Source organism: Platalea leucorodia, assembly GCF_965183815.1.
Source record: "Platalea leucorodia genome assembly, chromosome: 1".
NCBI lineage: Eukaryota > Metazoa > Chordata > Aves > Pelecaniformes > Threskiornithidae > Platalea > Platalea leucorodia.
Window position 1 is genome coordinate 104,185,236 of NC_138823.1, and position 24,449 is coordinate 104,209,684.

The following is a 24,449-nucleotide window of genomic DNA, read 5'->3' on the forward strand; positions in this document are numbered from 1 at the left end:
TCGCCGCGGGAGCGGCGTGGCGGGGCCCGCGGGAGCCCCCGGCGTCAGGGCCGGGGCCAGGCGGAGGCGTCGTCCCCTCGGGGGTCGCTGCGCCCCCATCCCACCAACGCGGGGCCCAGGGCGGGGGCCTGGCTCCCGGGCGATGGCCAAGAGGGCCGCCGAGGCGGCGAGCGGCCCTGCGGGGGTGTCCCCGCTGCCCGAGGAGCCGGGCGCCCCCGGGCGGGCGGGCTGTGCCGCCCCGCTGCTGCCCGCGGCCGCGGGCGCCTCCCCTCGCAAGCGGAGCCGCGCCGCGCCGGCCGGCGCAGCTGGCTGAGGCGGAGGTCGCCGCGGCCCGGCTCCCCGCGTCGCCGCGGCCGGCGAGGGCTGCGCGGCCGCAGCAGCCCGCGGCCGCCTGCCTCGCCGAGCGCTGGCCGCGCCGTGAGCGCCGCGTGGAGACGCGGGTCCGTGCGCGCCCGGCGGCTCGCCGCGGCCCCCCGCCCGCCCCGCCTCGTGCTGCCAGCCCCGGGCCGGCCCTGCCCGCCGCAGCGGCGCCGCCCGGCCCCGGCAGCGGTCGCGCCGCCGCGCTCGCTCCTCGCTGGGAGCCGCGGTGCCGGTGCTGGAAGCCGCCGGGTGCGCGTTTGCTGAGGCGGCGGGGCGGGGGCGCGGGGAGCGCCGGCCGCGGCGGGGGCGGGCCCGGGCCCGGCGGGGAGCGGGGCGGCGGGCGGGCGGCTCCTCCCGCTGCCCGGAGGCCGCGCCGTGGGAGAAGCGTCGTCAGGAGGAAGCCGGCCGCCGGTAGTTCTGGTTGTCATTCGGGTAATTCGTTTTCTTCTGCAGAGAAGTCAGTGGGAGGAATGTATCCTGCGTAACGCGTGCTATTAACTTAAAACAGAGCTTGGAAAAAAACTACGTGGGTTTATTTGTTATTTGGCTAAGTCCAAAGTGATAGAGCAGGGCCAGTCCACAGACCTGCAAGTCAGCAGTGAGTCAAGCTCCACAAAAGAAACATGGCCGGCTTAGAAAAACAGTAACACTGAAGTTAATGCTTGCCCGTGGTCCTTTTTGTTTGCCCGCTTGTCTCAATCCGATCCATATTTTCAAAGTTTTCTCTCCAATGCGAGGACCAGAACTCATTATCAGTACACATACGTTATTATCAGTGTTATATTTGATTATAGATGCATGCATACATGGAATAATCTTATGTAAATAGAAAATGTGAGGAGAGACAGCTTTAAAAGAAATAAAAAAAAGAGTTAGCCATACTTCGGATTATACTAGTCCACAACCAGAATTGTCATGTTCTTAACAGGTGTTACATTTAGCACACTGGACAAAACATCTGACATCTGAAAAATTATGTTCAGGACCATAGCATCTGGTGTGTTAAAACACATTCCCTTGATGTCTGGCCAGCCAAATTTGGCTTATAAATTTATTCATCCAGCTATTGCTTCTCAAGGACATCGCTGTCACAGCAGAAGTGTGGATTACAGACAGAGGCACAAGACAGGCCCAGGTAGTGCCGGAGGACAGACGATAACTGCTCCTCAGACCAAGGTTGGTATCTGGAGAGCCCCCTTCCCTCTGCAAGGTTCCTTTAAGTGTTTTTAGTTTACTGCTATCAATATATTTTTTTTTAAGATTGTAGCTGTTACTAGCAGAACCCCAGTTCTTGAACCAAAGCTGCAGTCTACGAATGGTTCACGCCCGTATCAAACATGGCTGAGATTGTGGCAGATTCAGCAGTTCCACGCTAATTAAAAGATTAATTACATGCGACTAGCCTGCTTCTAGTGCATCACCTGGTTTGTTTAAAGCTAAACCAGCTCTTGGTGCGCTGCACTGTGGCTTCCTCATGGATCACCTTTCTGCTTGTGAAGTTTAGGAAGTGCTTCTAAAATCGGTGCGGGTCTGACTGACCTTCCTGAGTAGTGTATTGTAATGGAGGAGGAAGTGGTGATGAAAGCGAGTGGTGTAGTACAGTGCTGCCTTACCGGCGTCTGCCAGTCAGTTGACCATATCTGGCGCGCAGTTTTCCATCACTAAACAGCATAAGGTCTAGTTGCCATCCTGTCTGAGTAAGCTGTCGCAGGAGAATCAGGTTCTGATCAGCAAGAAGCCGGACAGTGCTGTCACAATGTGACATCAAATCTTGTCTTTTATTCTATGCATCATTCATTCTGGAGGACATATCTAGTTCATCCTTCTAAGGTCAGGTTGTGTGATACTCTTAAGAAATATACAGACTACAGCTGGGGAAATTTGCACAAATTTCACAATATGGGGCTGGCAATGTTCAAAATACTTAAGTTGGCAACAAATAGATTAGATATATTTAAGAATATCTAATAATGAAAAATAATAAATAAAAATAAATAAATAAATAAGAAAATAATTCTTTAAGAATATCTAATAATATCTAAAAATTTAAGAATATCTGGCTAGCCGGGGAGGTCCCAGCTGACTGGAGGTTAGCAAATGTGATGCCCATCTACAAGAAGGGCTGGAAGGAGGATCTGGGAAACTGCAGCCCTGTCGGCCTGACCTCGGTGCCAGGGAAGGTCATGGAGCAGATCATCCTGAGTGGCATCACACAGCACGTACAGGACAACCAGGGGATCAGGCCCAGTCAGCAGGGGTTTATGAAAGGCAGGTCCTGCTTGACTAACCTCATCTCCTTCTATGACAAGGTGACCCGCTTAGTGGATGAGGGAAAGGCTGTGGATGTTGTCTACCGGGACTTCAGTAAGGCCTTTGACACTGTCTCCCACAGCATTCTCCTGGAGAAGCTGGCTGCTCACGGCTTGGATGGGTGCACTCTTTGCTGGGTAAAAAACTGGCTGGACGACCGAGCACAGAGAGCGGTGGTGAATGGAGTTAAATCCAGTTGGCGGCCGGTCACAAGTGGTGTTCCCCAGGGCTCAGTATTGGGGCCAGTTCTGTTCAATATCTTTATCAGTGATCTGGATGAGGGGATTGAGTGCACCTTCAGTAAGTTTGCAGGTGACACCAAGTTGGGCAGGAGTGTTGATCTGCTGGAGGGTAGGAAGGCCCTACAGAGGGACCTGGACAGGCTGGATCGATGGGCTGAGGCCAGCTGTGTGAGGTTCAACAAGGCTCAGTGCCGGGTCCTGCACTTGGGTCACAACAACCCCATCCAACGCTACAGGCTGGGGGAGGAGTGGCTGGAGAGCTGTCTCAGAAAAAAGGACCTGGGGGTGTTGGTTGACAGCTGCCTGAACGTGAGCCAGCAGTGTGCTCAGGTGGCCAAGGCGGCCAATGGCATCCTGGCTTGTATCAGGAACAGTGTGGCCAGCAGGACCAGGGAGGTGATAGTGCCCCTGCACTCGGCACTGGTGAGGCCGCACCTCGAGTGCTGTGTTCAGTTTTGGGCCCCTCACTGCAAGAAGGACATCGAGGTGCTGGAGCGTGTCCAGAGAAGGGCAACGAAGCAGGTGAAGGGCCTGGAGCACAAGTCTTATGAGGAGTGGCTGAGGGAGCTGGGGTTGTTTAGTCTGGAGAAAAGGAGGCTGAGGGGAGACCTTATCGCTCTCTACCTGAGAGAGGAGGTTGTACCTGAAAGTACCTGAACTACCTGAAAGGAGGTTGTAGTGAGGTGAGTGTTCGTCTCTTCTCCCAAGTAACAAGCGATAGGACAAGAGGAAATGTGCTCAAGCTGCGCCAGGGGAGGTTTAGGTTGGATATTAGGAAAAACTTCTTCACGGAAAGGGCAGTCAGGCACTGGAACAGGCTGCCCAGGGAAGTGGTTGAGTCCCCATCCCTGGAGGTATTTAAAAAGACCTGTCGATGTGGTGCTTAGGGACATGGTTTAGTGGTAGACTTGGCAGTGCTAGGGTAACGGTTGGACTCAATGACCTTAAAGGTCTTTTCCAACCTAAACGATTCTATGATTCTGTAATTCTAAGAACACAGTATTCCTTTGCAATATGGTTGCACTATTCATCTCATTGCTTTGTTTGCCACTGTTAGTGTTATCAGAGACACCGTTTGTGGTGAACAGCAGACCTGTCCTAACATGGAGGCCCCTTCTAGCCCATGTACAGCAGCAAACTGGAGGCAGAAATGGAGGTCAAGACCAGGATAAAGAAGTATTACTGATGTTGAGATTGTAAGCATTTAATCGATGCAGTTGGGATAAGCCTGAGCTTGCTCAGGAGAAGGGTAAATACAGTTTGACGGAAACTTCCAATCTGCATTGATGCCTTTTTGTCAGAGGTTTGAATTCTGGTTACTCCCTGAAGGCTTGTGTGAGAGGACTGAAGCAGCAGGAAATCTCTGCCCAGCACTGTGTGTCCAGAATAAATCAGCATACTGCTGTGCAAAAATTGTTCTGATTCAGTTAGCAGGATGTCGGCTTTCCTGGACCCAAGTCTAGGACACAGTATGGGATAGAGACCTAAAGTGAGTGGAGCACGGCAAACAGAATTGTAGGAAATTAGACACGAATGTTGTTAAGACATGGAGCAAATCTTCTGCTACCATTTTTGTCAATAAAGGCTGCCTCTAATTAGGTGTGTGGCTATCTGTGGAGCCCCTATCTTATTGCAGGATACAATACATTTGCATGGGTGTTGCAGAGAGGACTGGGCTCAAAACTGTCTGGGCAGGGGAAAAGTTCTAGTTTGAAGGACTGTGTTGTCAGTGGGACTTCAAGTATCACCTCTGGTGCTCTTCCTCACTGGTTCAGCACACAGGCGTGGGTGTGCTAAATTTTGCAGGAGGTAAGTTCAGGGACAGATCTGGATGTTTAAAACACTGAAGGCAGGCAGTGTAGCAGCTGTCCAAGGACATCATGCAAATTTGTTAGACCTAAACCATTCCTGACGGATGTTTGTCAGACCCATCTGAGCCTCATTGCCTCCCTACGCTACCTGCGCCTTCACCAACCATAATCAATAGGCAAGAAACTTTGAGTCACTTTCTAGCAGCCTCCGTTTCACACCACTGCTTATAGAAATGAATTTGTGAATAAGGTTGAGAAGCTACCAGATTTGTGTGAAATCAATATTGATTCAGGAGTAAAATGAAACTATTTAAGAAGAACACCTTGTAGGACTGGATTTAGACCTAAGGGGGTGGATATTCCTTGGTGTTATAGTCTAAATCGGCACTTAGTGAAGATGCTGGGAAGTTGTCTAATGTACCACGCTAGTACCAAGTGACTGTGGATTTATTCTGTATCAGTAAAAGCAGTGTTGAGTTCCATCAGTTTCCTGTTTTACAGGTGTGAATTTAAGTGATCACTACAGCAGCATTCCTTTAAGGGTGTTCTCCTAGAGAAAGGAGTTATTTCTTCTGTTCCCCTGTTGCAGGTCATGGCAGAAGAAGAGTTGCCAGGTGTTTTGATTGTGGATATAGGAGGAACTCATGGTGTGCTAGAAAACCTCGCAGCACTTTTGAAGAAACACTTTCGCCTTATCACCATGAAGGAATTTCTTGAAAACAAAAAAGAAATGAGCAAAAAAATCCAGTCTGTTTTTGTGTTTGAGTGCAGGCCAACTATTGACCGGGAGCTTCTAGAAAGCCTGCCTAATTTAAAGGTAATTGGAAACTCTGGGGTTGGAGTCGATCACTTAGACTTGAAAATGATTTCTGACTTTGGCGTAAAAGTGACCAACACCCCACACGCCGTGGCGGACCCAACAGCAGACATAGGAGTGGCCTTGATGCTGGCCTCTGCCAGAAGACTAGTGGAAGGTAATGTTTTACATTTTCTTGGATCTTAGCTGCTTCTTTGGCACGTCTCACTTTTACTATGATACAGGTAATCTGCCCAAATCAATACTTGGGATGCTTTTACAGGGAAAAAAAATTCTGAGGACTTCATTTTCAGAGGCCTCTGCTTTTCCTATGTCCCGCTTCTTTTTAAGGCAATGGTGACAAGAGTAAGGCCTTTGCCTAAATTATGCACTTTAAAGTCACTTGTGATACCCTGTTTGGAATAATGCCTGGAGCTTAATTCTCCTCCCGGTGTTCACTGGGTGAGTTGTTTATAGCTGTAAAAACTGAATACAAAGTGCATCCAAATCGAATGTCACCACTTCTCCATTTCCCTTTGGAACAAGTGTTAGGAGCTACAGGAAGGTACAAAGCATTAATGGCCATGTCCCCATCTCTAGAGCAGTAATCAGTATAACTCTTCATTTTTTTCCTGCTTCTGTGAAGAGTTTGTCTAAGCCAATGGGTTGTATTTCCAGAAGAACATCAGCATTATTATTGAAAAAGCTGATAATCCTTTTGACAAAGTTATTCCAAACTATACCACCGACATTAGTTCGTGCCCTTAAAGGCAGGTCCTTTCCCCACATGCCCTTGCTACGCAGTGCCTTTCAGGGGAAGGAAGGTGTCAGTAGAGACTATCACAAGAAGTTACCTCTGCCTTCAGGGACTCATAGTGTTTCTGTCACCACTGCTCCATCCCTGAGCATGAAATAACACCTCTTTCCCTGTGATGTTTTCTCACTATTGCATCTTGCTGGACCTCAGGTTCTTTGAATAAAAGCTCATAGTGATCCCTGGCTGAGCTGGAATTTGCAGCCTTTGCCCCTACTCAAGCAGTGGGGCTGCTTTGGGTTGTGATCCAGGAGAGAAATGGTGAGATTTACCCCAGCTAAAGAACAGTGAAGTCAATGCTTGCGGGGTGGTAAGTGTCAAAGAAGCTATTTTTGAACTTCCAAGAAAGAACTCCAGCCACAGAAGAGTTACTTCCCTGCGGAGCCATTCCTCCCAGCACAGTACCCACCCGGGAGCCCCCCGTGTTACTGGCTCCAGCCCTGGCTGTTGCAGGGGATGGCACCATCCAGGCCCTTCTATAAACTGGTCAAAATTATCAAGGATGTTTTGTAAGGGGTGCTCCAGAGCCCCTCTGCTGTGACGGTGAGAAACTTCTTTCCCCCAAACCTACATTTATGGTTGGTTTGTACCCATTTATCATGTATTTACATTCAGGCTGCCAGATTGCGGTTTCTCCAGACACAAAGTATTTTGCTGTTGACTGGCTGGGAGTGGAAGTAACCAGAGCGACGCTTGGGATCATCGGGATGGGCAGGATTGGGTACAAAGTGGCTCAGAGAGCCAGAGCCTTCGACATGCGGATCTTGTACCATAATAGGAACCAGAGGTAAAAATGTAAAGTCCTTTTTATTAATAGCACCTCCAGCTGGTGCCTCCAAAGAGGGACCTCAAACAAAGACACCCCTGGGCAATTATACCCTTACAATCTAAATTCCCTATCCCTCATGTGACAGTTTGGACCAGCAGTAATATTAGGGTCTGGGGTCTTCCCATTTTTCACTGGGTCCTTTCATTATTTCTAGGTGGGCCATTTCTTTTCTTCTCCCTAAGGCTGCAGCTTCTGTTAATGAATGCAGCTTCCTTATCTTTTGGCTTGAACCCGCTCTGGGGCCTTCTTTTACTTGACTAGGTAAAAGTTCAACATATCTCGGTGAGAGTTCACAGCTTGCGGCCTCAGGCTTCAGCAAATTTATGCTAAGCAAGTTATGCTGAACAAGTTCTGTGTAAGTAGTATACCAAATCGCACAAGACTAGGCACTTGTGACAGCTACAGGCAGTATGAGGAGCACCAGCGTGCTGCCGCTTCCTTCCTTTGGCTCCCTACTGCTCCCCTCGGGAAGCAGCTCCCCCTCGCCTCCCGCCATCGCTCTGCCCTGGTTAGCTACTAGCAGTTTGGAACAAGGGCCGTGTAACCTTTCTGAAGATGTCGTCCAAGCAACCCAGGCCTTGTGCCCTCATTGTGTCCCCTGTCCTGCTGGGCTCTTCAGGCTTCTGGCAGCATCCCTGGCCCACCCAGGCAGTCACCCCTCTCCTCAGCCCAGCCAGATCACTCATCGCACCAGCACCAATGACAACGGTCTTAACTTCTCTTAGTTTTATAGTTCCCTTTCTTTCAGACTTCACTTCCCCTTCATTCCTTTTCCACCCCAAGCCCTAACTCACATGTCAGGCAAGGAGAGACTCTACAGGGATTGGCATAGACGCAGGAGAGAAGAGTGGGGTCTGACTCCATCCCCAGCCTCCTATACCGAATATCGCCCATGTGCTTCACTTTCACACGTACGTCATTCCTTCAGTGTCCCGCCACTCCTCTAGCCTCTTGCTCCCTCTAGCCCACATCCTTCCCTCCTCCCTTCCACCATCTGTGCCTGCCAATGTCTTTTCCTTTGCCTTGGCTTCAAACCTCTCAATCTCTGTGCTGTTCCAGATCCCTCCTAGGGTTGATTGATTGTTAAAGCCAGTTAGAAATAGTTGTGTCAATGTGGGGGTGTGTGCATTTTTCCTTCAGAAGAAAGGAGGAGGAAGAGGCAGTTGGTGCCCACTACTGTAAGAAGATGGAAGACTTGCTGCAGCAATCTGACTTTGTCATGTTGGTTGTGAATCTGACTCCTGAAACTCACAAACTGATTGGGAAAAAGGAGCTGGGGCTGATGAAACCCACAGCTACTCTTATAAACATCAGCCGAGGTAGGGTGGTCTAAAAGCACTGTTTGTGGCTCCACGGTTAAGGTTGTGTTTTGTCTGATTATGTTGACATTCCCCCCTCCGACCTCAGTCCGTGATGTCCCTGTGTTGTTTGAGTCATGAAGCAGCTGGCAGTTTCCAAGTGAATGATGTATCATAGACCAGATGCTCTGTGTTCAAAGGTCCTATGGAATTTAGGGATGCTCAGCAGATGTTCTGTTCTCTTTGGCCTTATCCTAAAGACAGCTTTTTTTAGTGGAAATAACTGAAAGGTTTATCATCACCGATAATGAATGGGGTACAAGGAAAAATCTAAGTTTCATTTGGAACAGCTATGTAGAAAAGAAACCTCATAAGGTATTACAGATATGTTGATACTGAACAAGCACGTAAGAGAGAGATTATAGTTTCAGTAAACAAAGCAGAGATAAAAGAGTGGAAAGCTTGAAGAGCTTAAATTATTTGTCTATATAGAAATAATAATTGTCTATAAAATAACTGACTATAAATAAATAATATAGAAAGTCAGTGTCAAAATGAGGAAAAGACTGAAACTGGTCACATCCCAGCAAAAGCCTTATACAGTGGACCATAATCCTCCTCTAATTAAAGATTAATAAATAAAATCTCTGTTTTGTTTGGTTAATGGTTATTAGAAAGCTATTGTACTTTCTAACAAGATGAAGAGCCTGTAATTTTTCTTACCAGGCTCTTGAGACCTTTCCCCGCTCCCAGGTAAAAATGTGTTTATTAACTCATCAGGATAGCAAGATTTCATTTCAATGCAGGTGCAGCGATTGATCAAGATGCATTGGTAGAAGCTCTCCAGAATAAGGTTATTAGGGCTGCTGCTCTGGACGTGACGTACCCTGAGCCTCTGCCAAGGTAGAGAAACCTGTTTTCCATTCTATTAATCTGAAATGTTTTAAACTGTGTGCAAAAGTGTGCTCGTAATCTTCATCTCCATGGGGAGTTCCTCTCACTGTTTAAGGGCAGAACCTCAGCCTGTCGTACACAGTCATAAATAAATGACAAACTACTCAGCTTTCCCGCATCTGTCAGTTCTTTGCCAGCCTAACTGACAGGCAGGGCAACGAGACCAATAGGGAGGAGGAAGAAATGGGTAAGCAAGCTTCCCACAGCTTTCTGCTGGTTCGGTGCTTTGTGGCCCTTTTATCTCAACATGCCATTGCTGTTTCCTGAGGTTCAGTTCTTAACAACTAGTATAGGATAGCTGCAGAGTGAATTCCCTGTGTAATGCATTGTGTTCTTTCTGTTTCTTACAGAGATCATCCTTTATTAAAATTAAATAACATCATCATAACCCCTCACATTGGAACCGCAACAGTGCAAGCTATCCGTATGATGGCAGAAGAAGCAATAGCAAATATGCTGGCTGTTCTCAATGGCCAACCCATTCCAAGTGAAGTGTTTCCCAAATGATGTGTGCCAGATGATATCACTAAACCTCATAGGTGTGGGAAGGCACTATTTCTTACAGTACCACTTTAAAAAAAAAAGCAACCTTTTCCTGCACTGCTTTTGTTGTCATGATACTGCAAAGCTGTCATCTGACTAGACTTGATCTGTACTGTTATTTCCAATTCTGAAAAATAAAATGGAACTAATAAAAGGGATTTGTTTGAAGATTTTAAACTAAGCAGTTATGTACTTTGATATCTTCAGTCTGTTATTTCAATGAATGCCTGTGTTCTGTTCCCAGTACTTGCTGCTACGTAATGATAAGTAAGCACACCAAGCAGATTGTGTAACTCTCAAATATATTAAAGGTGAATTGAGCATTAATTCCCTGCAGAAATTTGACTGTATCCTGAAACACTTTTCAGCCAATATTGCAATATTCTATTTTTATATCAAAACACTGAAGAAAGCAGACTCCTTGAAATGATTGTAGGCCTAAGATTTTCTAATGTAAGAAGAGCTCTGCTTTATCTACATGTTAAAGCAAAGCAAATAATTGAAAAAGCATCTTTGATTTTCCTGAGGGGATCCTTTGAAAACCAAAGTAAATCCCAAGAGATCTAGTTCCTCCATGCAGACAAAAATGATGCTTTTATCTTGACTGGCCATGAAACAATGGTAGATCTACCACTGAAATCACATGGGTGAGGGCCCAGCCTAAAGTAAAATTAGTGATCAGTCCTAACTTCCAGCCCAGGGCCAAGCTTTTTCTTACATTCTCTTTCCAGGCAACAAAGTCAGAAAATTTAGTAAAATGTTTGTCGCCTCTGTAAGATCTGGGAGCCTTTCCGTTATTTGGCAATATGGTCAGGCTTCTTGAAGGGATGGTAAAATGAAGTTTTAGCACAGGAAGCGTAGACAGGCCGAGAGTTAGACATTCAGATGCAGATAGTGAAATACTACTAACAAGACAACAGCAAGTATTGCTATAGGGGATTCCAAGATCTTCAGCCCTTGCTCAGCTCTCCCTGCAGCTCTTCCCAAAATTCCTATGGAAAATCAATGGTAGCTGTAAATAGTCTATTTAAAAAAAAAAAAAAAAAAAAAAAGCTGTCAATTCACAGACCCTCTGGGAACTGCAAACAGACAGTCAGTGATTCCTGCAAAAAAACCCACGCTTTAATTTGAGTGCATTAGTCCTTCTTGGAAAACACTTGCCTAAGCATGTATTACTTTGTTAACTTAAAATAGCCTCAGGGGAAGCACTGCAGGTAAGAGGTCGCTGGTGTCTCTATAAGACAGGGGGCTGCAAAAATCTCTGCAATGAAGCATTTAAAAATTATCCTGGTAACTCAAAGTTCATGATGAAGCTGTGCAATTTATTTTCACGAACGAGATTTGGTCCAACATTTTTCTAAACTACTTAGACGTGGTAATTTGTGATTTCAGGGTAGGGAAGGAGATTTATTGCACCAGAATATTGATGGTCTGAAACTAAGTAATTAATGAGAAATAATTGTGTGTTATGAACCTGGTGGCAGTGATATGAAACCTTACAGACCATGAGGGACAGAACTTGTTCAGACTTGATTATGTGAATACCTCTGTGTGTGTGTGTGTGTGTGTGTATGATTGGTAGGACACTTAAAGGACACTTAAAAGAGCTGCTTTCTCATCTTGTTTACCTCCCTATCTAAATATGTGGTTTATAAGATCTCTCGTCATAGATGTCATGAAACAGGTCATGAAAGTGATTATTCTTTAAAATGCCTGGAAACAATTATATATCTTTCTTCTGACACTTTGTGTCTTTCTTCTTTGTGCAGATCATAGGAGGAAGAGAGCTACCTGGGCTTTTGGTAAATGAAATGTTGGTAAATGAAAACATTTTGGTGGCATACGTGGGATACTGCATGGCCACATGGCATTCCTGAAGAAACATTTCTACCTTATCACCATGAAGGAGTTTCTTGAAAACAGAAAGCATATGAGTAAAAAGGTCCAAGTGATCTATTTGTGGTGTCACAAATCAGTCATTGACCAAGAGCTCCTCCAAAGCCTGCCAAACTTGAAAGGGATTGCAAATTCAGGAGAAGGGATGGATCACCTGGATCTGAAACTTGTAGCTAGATTTGGTGTGAAGATGCCTAATGCTCCACGTGCTGTTTCTAGCAGCACAGCAGATACTGGGATGGCTTTGCTGCTGGCATCTACTAGAAGACTAGTGGAAGGTAACATCTCAATTCTTTTGTGGCTTTGAAAAATCATACCAGATTTACCTACCATTAACTTGACTTTTCCTAGAGTTATCTGTAGTGCACATAGTTTCACATAAAATGTGAAAATCTAAATATGTTGGGTTGACAAATAGAATAATCGGTATTTTCATATATTTTATATATCATAAATATATCTAAATTATTACACTATACACAAACATGCATAGCATATATTTCAACTGGTTATAAATAAAATCATATGAGTTTATTTTTCACAGGTCAGCAGCCTGGGTTGAAAATACTTGAGCAGAATCTAATCTCATTCGACTCAAATACAACTTTTTGCTTTATGGACTGGGCTTGGTCTTAGAAGCTGGAGTTTAGTTTTTAGAATAAATACGGCTGTAGACTTAATTTAACAGTTTCAGATGAACAACACACTGAAGTGTGCTTCCTACATATGAAAACTTTCAGTTTCATTGCCTTCTTGAGCAGCGCACTTTCAGTGACTCTGACATTTGGCTGACGTTAACACGTGCTTCTTGATGTGACAGCGTTACAGTGCTATTGACCAAAAGTGGGAGCTGCCAAAGATCAGGTGATCGCTGCAACCACAGGCTGGCAGAAGTAATTAGAGTGTGGGAGGAAACAATGGAGCGGAATAAGGGTACGTGCTGAAAGCTGGGGCTGACAGAGGCATGGGCGTATTCTCAGGGACCAAAATGGGTTCGTGCAGAATTGGGGAATTTAAGGAGCGTTAGAAAGCAACAAGGCAGCCTGCTCCAGTGTCTGCTAGTAGCATCCTTTCTAGTTTCTTCCACAATTTTTTCTTGTCATTTCCCCAAGTAGACCTACCCTTGGCTTGGTTAGAATGCCTCCTGCTTCAGGAAAAGATCCTCCAGATTTATCCTGTTAAATTTACCTGCCTTTGATTTACCAGCTGTGCCACAGGATTCACAGAAACTCAAAAGGAGATTTGTCTCCCCCTAAATCTGTTTCTGCCTCACAAGGAGGAGACAGATTAAAAGGGAGATTAATTTCTTGTTCCCATCTACATAAACTATCCCTGGTGGCATCTCTGATAGCTCTGCCCTGGCATGACTGAGTTTTATCCTGAGGCATTTTTTGATATTTTCACAATATTCTGCTTGTGTTTTAGAAGAGCTGGCAATATCAGAAGACTGAAATATCAGAAGCCTGTCACCTTGCTAGCAGACTAATAAATGCTGTCTCTGTGCATATAAGTTTATTTTCTGTGTTGTAGAACTATCCAAAATTTTGCAGGTTTAACAGATAATTATGGAAATTACTGAGTAGTGATTTTTAAAGAAGTCACACTTTTCTTTCCAAGGAGAGTGGCAGAGGTGAACAGGAAACCTGTTCTTATTATACATAGCAAAACTGGTGTTATTCTGGTGTTATTCTCCACGTGACATTTCCAAACTCTGCAGTGTTAGTGGCAATAATTATTTTGATTGTTGATGCAGAACAGGGCAATATTTTTATGAGTCTAAAGCAGTGAAAGGATTTTTAGGGAAGATTACATCAAAAGGGTTTTTCTGGTATGGTAAGAATAAATGGGAATGTCACATACATGTGGCAGGGAATATTAGGGAGTCACCTAGGACATTACAAAAACCATTGCTATTTAAAATTGTGTGTTTGTAACTGTTAAAAGTTATGTTGTGCTATAGTAGCACAACAAGCCCAGACTCTTTTGCCTTGTTCCTCTGTGTTGGACCCCATTGATTTCTCATATTGGAGTGTTTTTTCTTGCAGACGATCACGTTGCGATTTCTTCAGGTATGGAGTACTGTGAAGCCGATTTTCTGGGAGTTGAAGTTACTGGAGCTGCTCTGGGGATCACTGGCATGGGCAGCATTCGGTCTAAGATTGCTCTGAGAGCCAAAGCATTTGAAACGAACGTTTCGTACCACAACAGGACACGGAGGTAAAGATATGTCTTGACCCTAATTACAGTTGAAACTCCCTTTTAGATAGTCAGTATTTCCTTTTCAAGGAATTATGTCAGGAACATAGCAAGAAATGAGGGAATAGGGCCAAGATTAAAAAAAAAGAAAAAAAAAAAGAACGGTTGCCTCAAATCAGTCTTGTGAGGAATTACTTGGTGATTAAACACTTGGAAACTTAATTTAGGTTTTATATTAGAAATTCCAAGGTTTCCTGGAGATGTGAAGAGAAAAAGGAAAATCAAGCTTATACCCTTTTTATTCGTATCATATCTTACTATAGTGACACATAAGTCTACCTTTTGTTTATTTTTTCTCCATATTTTGAAGCTCTGGAGTAATCTTGTTGAAACTCTGAATGACTTGGGAACTAGGAAACGTGTATTTGGCACAATATGAAAACTGATTAACTTGAGAGCTGTGTTTGAGAAACCCTTGTTTCTCTTCAATCCAGCAGGAATTTTGCCAAGTATTTAACTGGATTTTACCCTTCATTTCTGGCCCCTCCTAGCCTGCGTATCTGGGAATCTGATCCTTGTTAGAGATTCAGGACAGGGGCTCTTCAATGTAAAGGTGGGCAAGATCCCCATGTACAACTCAAGGCTGTTGCAATCAGGCAAGGTGCAGCCAACAAGAAGAACAAATGTTTACTGCTATAAACCGTGATCTACCCTGAGACAATTTTACTCCTCCCTGACTGAAGGGAGAAGCTGCAGTGCTAGCGTGTGTGGCGTTCAGTGATTTTCTCCATATGCAGACGGCAGCAGGAGGGTTACTGCTCTAGCCAGCCCTAACCAAATCACAAGGGTGGATGAGGCCAGAAATTTCTAGCCTTGCTTGGCATTCCTGTTACTTCAGAAATTATAAAAACAGCTGAGCAAACTCACATGAAAAAAAGTACTAGTGAACACCCTCCTTAAGATCTTTCAGAATTTCCTCATAAACCACAAAAAAGAGAAAATAAGGCACAAATCTTTTTTTTTCCTGTAGGTCATCACTAACTCCCTGTTCAGTAATTTTCAGCCTTTAAAGTAATATTTATGTAAGAGTGCTGTGGTGAATAATCAATGCATAGTGCAATAGAAATTAAAAACCTGCTTATTTTAAAGTACCTTTACACTTCAAGCTTATGGGCTGAAGTAAGATGCACTCTGCGTGCTGAAAAACTGGCTATAGTTCCAGTCTGTTCTTTATCCACTTAATCTTTGGTTGTTGACCTGGACACTGAAAGAAAATAATGAAATGCATGCGTTAGGAGACACATGGTCCAAAGTTACACTGCAGTTATTTTCTTAGTGTGATTTCTTTCTTTATTTCTAGATTAGGGAGGAGGTAATCCAGAGCCATTCTCTTGCAATCAGGAGCAGAAGATTCTACACACAATCTCTTATCATTGCTTTAGTTCCCAAAGTTCAGGCAGCTAAATTTACAAAGAACGGGAGAAATGGCAAGTATCCTTTTTTGTTGTGAAAAGTTCAAACTAAAAATGTCGCTCTCCTTTGGTAACTTTTTGTGTTGAACACTTTATTTTGTGAAAGTCCTGGAGGCCTGCCAAAGAATAGAATAGAACAGAATAGGACAGAACAGAACAGAACAGAACAGAACAGAACAGAATAGAATAGAATAGAATAGAATAGAATCATTTAGGTTGGAAAAGACCTTTAAGGTCATTGAGTCCAACCCTTACCCTAACACTGCCAAGTCCACCACTAAACCATGTCCCTAAGCACCACATCGACAGGTCTTTTTAAATACCTCCAGGGATGGGGACTCAACCACTTCCCTGGGCAGCCTGTTCCAGGGCCTGACTGCCCTTTCCGTGAAGAAGTTTTTCCTAATATCCAACCTAAACCTCCCCTGGCGCAGCTTGAGCACATTTCCTCTTGTCCTATCGCTTGTTACTTGGGAGAAGAGACCGACCCCCACCTCGCTACAACCTCCTTTCAGGTAGTTGGAGAGAGCCATAAGGTCTCCCCTCAGCCTCCTCTTCTCCAGGTTAAACAACCCCAGCTCCCTCAGCCACTCCTCGTTAAGACTTGTGCTCCAGACCCTTCACCAGCTTCTTTGGACACCCTTCTTTGGACACACTCCAGCACCTCGATGTCCTTCTTGTAGCGAGGGGCCCAAAACTGAACACAGTACTCAAGGTGTGGCCTCACCAGTGCCGAGTACAGGGGCACTATCACCTCCCTGGTCCTGCTGGCCACACTATTTCTGATACAGGCCAGGATGCTATTGGCCTTTTTGGCCACCTGGGCACACTGCCAACTCATATTCAGGCAGCTGTCAACCAACACCCCCAGGTCCTTTTTTCCGAGACAGCTCTCCAGCCACTCCTCCCCCAGCCTGTAGCGTTGCATGGGGTTGTTGTGACCCAAGTGCAGGACCCAGCACTGAGCCTTGTTGAACCTCATACAGTTGGCCTTGGCCCATCGATCCAGCCTGTCCAGGTCCCTCTGTAGGACCTTCCTGCCCTCCAGCAGATCAACACTCCCGCCCAACTTGGTGTCATCTGCAAACTTACTGAGGGTGCACTCAATCCCCTCATCCAGATCACTGATAAAGATATTAAACAGAACTGGCCCCAATACTGAGCCCTGGGGAACACCACTTGTGACCGGCCGCCAACTGGATTTAACTCCATTCACCACCACTCTTTGGGCCCAGCCGTCCAGCCAGTTTTTCACCTAGCGAAGAGTGCACTTATCCAAGCCATAAGCAGCCAGTTTCTCCAGGAGAATGCTGTGGGAGACAGTGTCAAAGGCCTTACTAAAGTCCCGGTAGACAACATCCACAGCCTTTCCCTCATCCACTGAGCGGGTCACCTTGTTGTAGAAGGAGACCAGGTCAGTCAAGCAGGACCTGCCTTTCATGAACCCCTGCTGACTGGGCCTGATCTCCCCATTGTCCCGCACGTGCTGTGTGATGGCACTCAGGATGATCTGCTCCATAACCTTCCCTGGCACCGAGGTCAGACTGACAGACCTGTAGTTCCCCAGATCCTCCTTCCAGCCCTTCTTGTAGATGGGTGTCACATTTGCCAACCTCCAGTCAACTGGGACCTCCCTGGTTAGCCAGGACTCCTGATGAACGATGGAAAGTGGCTTGGTGAGCACTTCTGCCAGCTCCCTCAGTATCCTTGGGTGGATCCCATCTGTCCCCATAGACTTGTGTGTGTCTAAGTGGTGTAGCAGGTTGCTAGCCATTTCCCCTTGGATTATGGGGGCTTCATTCTGCTCCCTGTCCCTGTCTTCCAGCTCAGGGGGCTGGGTACCCTGACAAAAACTGGTCTTGCTATTAAAGACTGAGGCAAAGAAGGCATTAAGTAACTCAGCCTTTTCCTCATCCTTTGTCACTAAGATTCTCCTTAGCCCTCCTTTTGTTGCTAATGTATTTAGAGAAACATTTTTATTGCCTTTTACAGCAGCAACCAGATTAAGTTCCAGTTGGGCTTTGACCCTTCTAATTTTCTCCCTGCATAACCTCATGACATCCTCGTAGTCCTCCCGAGTGGCCTGCCCCTTCTTCCAAAGGTTGTAAACTCTCCTTTTTTTCCTGAGTTCCAGCCAAAGCTCTCTGTTCAGCCAGGCTGGTCTTTCCCACTGGCTCATCTTTTGGCACATGGGGACGGGCTGCTCCTGTGCCTGTAAGATTTCCTTCTTGAAGAATGTCCAGCCTTCCTGGCCTCCTTTGCCCTTCAGGACGGCCTCCCAAGGGACTCTGTCAACCAGGCTCCTAAACAGGCCAAAGTCTGCCCCCCAGAAGTCCAAGGTAGCAGTTCTGCTGACCCCCCTCCTTACTTCTCCAAGGATCGAAAACTCGATCATTTCATGATCGCTATGCCCAACACAGCCTCCAGCCATCACATCACCCACCAGGCCTTCTCTGTTCACAAACAAGAGGTCCAGTGGGGCACCTTCCCTAGTTGGCTCCCTCACCAGCCGTGTCAGGACGTTACCTTTCACACGCTCCAGGAACCTCTGAGACTGCTTTCTCTCTGCTGTATTGTATTTCCAGCAGGCATCTGGTAAATTGAAGTCCCCCATGAGAACAAGGGCTAGCGATCATGAGACTTCTCCCAGCTGCTTATAAAATACTTGGTCTGCCTCTTCATCCTGGTTGGATGTTCTGTAACAGACTCCCACCGTGATAGCTGCCATGCTGGTCTTCCTCCTGATTCTTACCCATAAACCCTCAACCCTATCATCACCATCATTAAGCTCTAGACAATCAAAACACTCCCTAACACACAGGGCTAGCCCATCACCTCTCCTTCCTTGCCTATCCCTTCTGAAGAGCTTATAGCCATCCATTGCAGCACTCCAGTTGTGCGAGTCATCCCACCGTGTTTCCATGATGGCAACTATGTCATATAGTTTTCCTGCTGCACAACGGCTTCCAGCTCCTCCTATTTGTTGCCCATGCTGCGTGCATTGGTGTAGATGCACTTCAGTGGGGCTATTGATCTTGCCACCTTTTTGGAGGGAGAAGCTCTAATTCCTACGTGACCATTCTCAGGCGCTTCCATGGTTTCTAACACATCCATAACCCTTGTGTCTTTGCTGCCACATGGATCTCCATCCCCTACCTCCACTGAGATGGCATACTGAAGGACCTCACTAGCACATCCTCCCTCAAACCCTGGATTGCTGCCCCAGGCTTATCTCTAGCAAGCCTGGTTTTACCCCTTCCCCCCTTCAAATCTAGTTTAAAGCTCTTTCAATGAATGAGCCCTGCTAACTCCTGTGCAAAGGTCCTTTTTCCCTTTCGAGACAGGTGTGCCTTGTCTGTCGCCAGCAGGCCTGGTGTCCTGTAAACCAACCCATGATCAAAGAGCTGCCTTGCTGATTCCACTCATCAGAAAATGCCAGGCTCAGTGGAGGATGCCAACAGCATGAGGACCACCAGCATGCTCAGGGCTCACACAGATGAGTTCTGGTGAATACCACTACTCTGGTGTAAGCAATTACTGAATCCTGTGAGGTGCACTGTACCCACAGGAGATCCTGGAGAGTGGACCATGTGTTGCCATCTGTTCCACTGCTTGGCTTTATTCCACTTGCAGACTTCAAAAGAAGCCCCTGAACCCTGCACTGCAATGGCTGAGAGGCAGGCACCCATCCCCTGCTGTAGGGCTTGAAGCCTTCCAGAAGGGCCTAAACAGCCAGCTGAGAGTAAATTCACCTTTGTTTGCCACCTGTTTGCTACATGAATGTGATAATCAGATCCTTTAGTTTGTATACCCGTCACATCATTGAAGAAAATATTTTCATGACTGATGCCCTGAAATGCAGTGTGATCCTTTTTTTCCCCACCAGCAAAGAGGAAGAGGAGCAAGCTGTTGGCACCACTTTGCAGAAAGACAGACAGCTTGCTCCAGCAGGCAGATTTTGTGATGGTGGTGGTGAGCCTGACACCTCAGACACACAAGCTGATTGGGAGAAGAGAAGTGGAGCTGATGAAACCCACAGCTACTCTCATTAACATCAGCCAAGGTACCATCCAGAACCATTGACTGGCCTGATGAGAAAGTATGAGCCAGCTCCTCTTGTGTTACACACGGCACCATGCTGCATCCGCCGCGCAGCTGGTGCATACACCAAGGAGAGATCAGGCAGGGCGAAAATTCCTCTCTCTCCCCTTCTGTTCTCTTTTCACTCTCAGATCATTCCCTGCAGATGGCACTCAGAGACACTCTTATTCCAAACCAGGTGCAGCCGTTGACCAAGAGGCCTGGCGACAGCTCTGCAGACTGGTGTCATCAAGGGCCGCATCTTTGGATGTCACCTGCCCCGAACCACTGCCCAGGTTGCCTTATTTCTCGGAAAGGATGGGTGAGCCCTGCCGGAGACAGGAGGCATGCCTGCAGCAGGCAGGGGTCTGGCAGAGGCAGCCCCACCCGCCCCGGCCCCGTTTGCGTAACAGCGCCATGAATACAGATGGGATGCAGCCCAGATGTTGGGTCTGATAACAGGCCAAAGGGGAGCCTGGGCGCCAGGAAACAGCAGGAGGGGGCTTGCGTGCCATGGGGAGCGTTAAACCCCCTCCACAGAATCACCATAGGAAGCTGCAGCAGTGCTTCACTTACAAATTGCTTTATCTGAAGGTGCAACTTGCCGTGAATGGGTGGAAGCTGCTCGACTCATCCCTTCTTAGACCTGCTGCATTGCCCCGAGGTTTCCCTCCCTGCAGGCTTGTTTTCCCAATACAAGGCTGAAGTACTGCAGATCTCTTGGGCCCAGAGGCTACTTAGCTTCTGTAAAAACACACCTCTACCAGAATGGTGCCTGTGGAGTTAACTGTGCCGGCTGCATTTTGGTTTGGGGGCAGTTTGGTCTTGTTCTGTCTGTGTGCCAGGACATTGCTGTCCATTATCGGAGTTGCATAACTACAGCTCAGACCGTTTTGTAGGGTTAATGTGTCAGGAGGGCTTAATCCTCTCTTCTGACATAGCTCAAATTGCTGCCTAATGGCAAAAGTCTGTTTCTGAACAAAAGAGCACAGTACAAACTCTTAACATGTCCCTTTAATGTCCAAAATTACTTGAACACAGGTGATCAGGTTCTCTGGATGTAAGTGGGACTTGTAAAATTATATTAAATTATATTTAAATACAGTGCAAAAGCCAAAGTAGGACTACTCGTTCGTTTGGACTACTCGTTCGTTTGGACGAACAACAGTAGGTAACTTAACTATCTCTTTTTTCCTTTCTTCCAGAGATCATACATTGTTAAAATTAAAGAACGTCATTGTAACGCCTCACCTTGGCATCAAAACAGACAAGGCCACCTACATGATAACAGAGGAAGCAGCTGAAAACATACTAGCAGTTCTTAATGGTCTCCCCATACCCAGTGAAGTGCTCTCTAGCGGATGTGCAAAAGGATATCGCAGCTCTCTTTTTATTCTTGTCTTTCCCCCATCAGCTCTAAAGATTTTTATGTTTTCCCCGTTAAGAGAAACCTATTCCAAGCGGGCACGGAAAGCTCTGTCGGGGTCTCACATGTCGTTAAAAAACAGCTTTTACATTTTAATTTCCTTGCGAAGTGGAGGAATACATTACTCTTCACTTCCATAGATAGATGCATGCAGTCTTTAAGTGGCTCTGGAAAAAATAACTTCTCGTTGCCAATGCACCTACAGTTCTTGCTAGGCTCCCTAGTCCTAAAGAAAATGACGTTTTAGATTACATAATTCACTTTGTTCCCATTCTATTAGCTATCAAAAACAACAAAGTAAGCTACCTGCCTAGAAATATTAGTGATTTTCCATATGGAAGTCTCCATTTAAACTAGCTCCTGAGACACAAAATGCTGAGGCAAAAGTCAGTTTTCAGAAGCATTTATTCAAAGCAGACTGGATTTTAGAAGACAATTTAAAGTACTAGCACTAAGGAAAATTAGTCTTCCAGATGAACATGCTACTGTGTAATACCAAATTTCTGTGCAGTCTCCCTCCCTCAGCTTTGTGCAAATACTTGGAAGAACGCTTGGAGCCCTCTAAGCCTCCAGCACCATTCTGTAAATTAGGGGGAACACAAAAGTCTATAAAAACACACGCAGCATTAAAATCCAAATCTCTATATGTGTTCCTTTGTACCACTGCTCCTGGACGTTCGCAAGAATAATTATACTTGAATCAAGATATAACAGGGACCTTCACTACTGTAAAGAGAAAAAAAAAATACTTTGATAAATTGTTTTTGTTACTGCAATTATTACAGAAAGAAATCAAAATCCCATGGCTTTCCTCCTCCAGAAATAGCACATGTATTACAATTAATCATTTGAATTCCACAGGAAAAGGATCTCTTTAAATAGAAGAATGCTCATCCACCTCACTAGAGCTTCATTGGAAACAGTTTGCTGTCCTCTCAGTTGTCTTTATGTGCTCTCTGTTGTCTTAATACAAGTCCAAAAGACAAATAAACCAATACACAACTCAAAGTGGCAGTGCTATGCATTTTACTATGTGGCATGACTTTATGAATACTATGATTATTTAATCTATCAGTAAAATTTATAGGCAAGTTGCCATTTAGTGCAGCCAGGAGTTTGCCTGTGGTCTCATGCATCTTTACAGAGCCATTTCCACTTTCTTCTTCTTGCAGAAGTTTGTCACTGGTGCTTGCCAAAAGACGCTTCCTTTAACATATGATGGTGCTACCAACTCTTGCAGCTCAGGGAAACAAGACATTGCAGCTTTTCAGGAGCAGCAAGTTGGCTGGCAAGAATTTCAAGGCTGTCCCAGGTACCTCCCTGTTCTCTGAGGTACAGGCACCCAGCATGGCTTTCATTGTCATCTGTATGACCTTGGCAAAAATAAGTTTATTCTTTCAAAATAAAAGGCTAAGCAATAAATTACAGAGCTGAAAACGAAGCTACAAGAAGCTAAAATAGCAGAGACAAAAAAATACCTTTTATTAGCTCAATATCCTAAAACTGGAAAAAACACACAAGGTTTTGCACATTCTCTAGACGTGAAGCAGCAAACATAAAATCAGATACAGTACTTCATTTCACTTCTACATAAAACAATAGAACGTGCTTGGCATTTGCTTGGAGTTTAACTTCTACTTTTGCAACTATTTCAAGAATCTGGGCTGCTTAGTTACAGAAGTGCTCCCTGCCGGTGGGGTGCTTTAGAGAGGGAGACACAGCGCTGGACAACAGGATACCTGTCAGTCACTGGAGTGATGGGTTGACTCGCACACAAGGCCTAATGACTTGGCATTGCACAGGCTAGAAATCGTCGTTGGAAGGAGAGCTTCCCAAAATGTCTTCAGGAAGCAACTACCTCTCTTTTCAAATCACATTGCAAAAAATAGCCCTTTGTTTCCTGCCATTCCTTAACTATAAATATTTATTGAATAGTATCAAATTAACTAACATACAGTTAAGGAAACCTTCCTGTGCTTACTAGATGCTGTTTCCCATCTCTGCTACTCTACTTAGATTGTGCTTGGAAAACACAATACATCCAATCTTACGATTACTAAGAATGGGTCAAAAAATGCAGTGGCCACATAAGCAAAGAGATGATCCGTTACAGTTCACTCCGTTGATTCAGATTCGTTTGAAACATTTTGAGGGGCAAACAGTACGTGACCTGGTATAAAATGCTGCTACAGTAGTCTGCTCCTTCGGCTGGGGCTGCACGGCTAGAAGGCGCGTCCCCTGGGTGGTGGATAGGGGATCCCTCTCTGGAGGGTGCACCGGGTAAAATTGAAGAAGGTGCCGCGAACCAACGCAGCCTAAGGGAAGGCCACCCTGACAGAAAAACCACTGGCCCTCCAAGTCATGGGGGTTGGGCAGGAGGCCAACTACCTCCTCCCGGACAAAAAAAAAAAAAAAGTTGCAGAAACAACGAGCATCAAAACAGGGTGAAGCGGGGATCGCCGGTAATGGCAACATGACGACGATGGGTCAAAGCGTTCGGGAAGCTCAGCGTCCGATTAACGAAGTGAGGAGGAGGAGATGGAACTGGATCGGTCATGTCCTGAGCACGCAGCCGCAGACCGAGCGAAGTGGAAGAACGATGTTCGCGCCTTGTGTGCCTCCTGGCACTGAGAGAATTCAGATCAGACAGTAGTCTGCTGGGAAAGCTGGCCTTACCCACGGCAAGCAGACGGGTTAGCGACAGCGCTTCATGATGGTTTAGAGTCAGTGACAACACATGCATTGCTTGCGTTGGCCTCGCCTGAAACAACAAACTCGGGAATTCAGATTTCCTGCCTCGGCCTTTTTTGTCCTCTGCATCCTGGTCACATGTAATACTGCTTTGTAACACATAACGTAGGCATGGGAAACGTACGTCCTTATCCAGTCTCGTGCTTAAGCTAGTCTATGCATCCCAACTGGGAAATGTATTACATCACATTATACGTAAGTCTTCTAGGCTAACGCAATACTTCAAAAGGCTAATAATCCTAAGAAACGATTGTTATACAGGCACCTCATTAACACTGCAGGCATCAGCTTGCCCTGCAGTGGTACGTGGACACCAGTGGCAATATTTAATAATGGGAGCGACGTTCGCAGACTGTGCAATACTTCTCTCCCCATACTCATAGACATTATTAATTTCACAGAACTTTGTCACAATGCTGGTATAATAGATCCCTTTCTATAATATAAAACTAACAGCACACTGCAACACTATATAATTCAGCTTAACACTCTACATGGAGGTCTTTAAGGTGCTCTACAAATTAAATCTGCTTAGAACATGACAGTGCACTGTTTTAACACTCTCATCTCGTTTTACCTTAATCAGACATAGCTTATGGTAACTGTTGCTTGGCTGCTGCCCACACTCTACTTTCCGCGACATTTTGTGTCCTAATAATTCCAACAGCTCT

General features: G+C 45.8%; 1 protein-coding gene and 1 pseudogene across 4 annotated transcripts; both read left to right on the plus strand.

The window, feature by feature from the left end:
• The first annotated feature begins 736 nt into the window (after positions 1-736).
• Positions 737-10,080, plus strand: LOC309588308 (putative 2-ketogluconate reductase). Of its 3 annotated transcripts, none has more exons than XM_082307387.1 (7): positions 737-792; positions 1,289-1,536; positions 5,313-5,697; positions 6,949-7,120; positions 8,303-8,481; positions 9,267-9,363; positions 9,765-10,080. In XM_082307387.1, exons 2-7 carry the CDS (start codon positions 1,336-1,338, stop codon positions 9,919-9,921), a joined length of 1,191 nt encoding a protein of 396 aa, XP_082163513.1. In that variant the 5' UTR covers positions 737-792; positions 1,289-1,335; the 3' UTR covers positions 9,922-10,080. The 3 variants fall into 3 exon arrangements, with proteins under 3 accessions (XP_082163513.1, XP_082163515.1, XP_082163514.1); XM_082307389.1 differs by having other exon boundaries at positions 768-792; positions 1,439-1,536; XM_082307388.1 differs by having other exon boundaries at positions 778-832; positions 1,302-1,536.
• A 137-nt stretch (positions 10,081-10,217) lies between these two features.
• Positions 10,218-21,401, plus strand: LOC309598569 (putative 2-ketogluconate reductase; annotated as a pseudogene). The gene is made up of 7 exons (XR_014230909.1): positions 10,218-10,224; positions 11,259-11,350; positions 11,727-12,131; positions 13,899-14,070; positions 19,408-19,584; positions 19,801-19,897; positions 20,807-21,401. The product of XR_014230909.1 is annotated as a putative 2-ketogluconate reductase (transcript).
• The last annotated feature ends 3,048 nt before the right edge of the window (positions 21,402-24,449 follow it).

Excerpts from the sequence above, each read along its gene's own strand:
- LOC309588308 (XM_082307387.1), top strand. The coding sequence starts at position 1,336 with ATGTTCAGGACCATAGCATCTGGTGTGTTAAAACACATTCCCTTGATG. Across the intron at positions 7,121-8,302 it reads TACCATAATAGGAACCAGAG|AAGAAAGGAGGAGGAAGAGG; the intron begins GTAAAAATGTAA and ends TTTTTCCTTCAG. Across the intron at positions 8,482-9,266 it reads TCTTATAAACATCAGCCGAG|GTGCAGCGATTGATCAAGAT; the intron begins GTAGGGTGGTCT and ends ATTTCAATGCAG.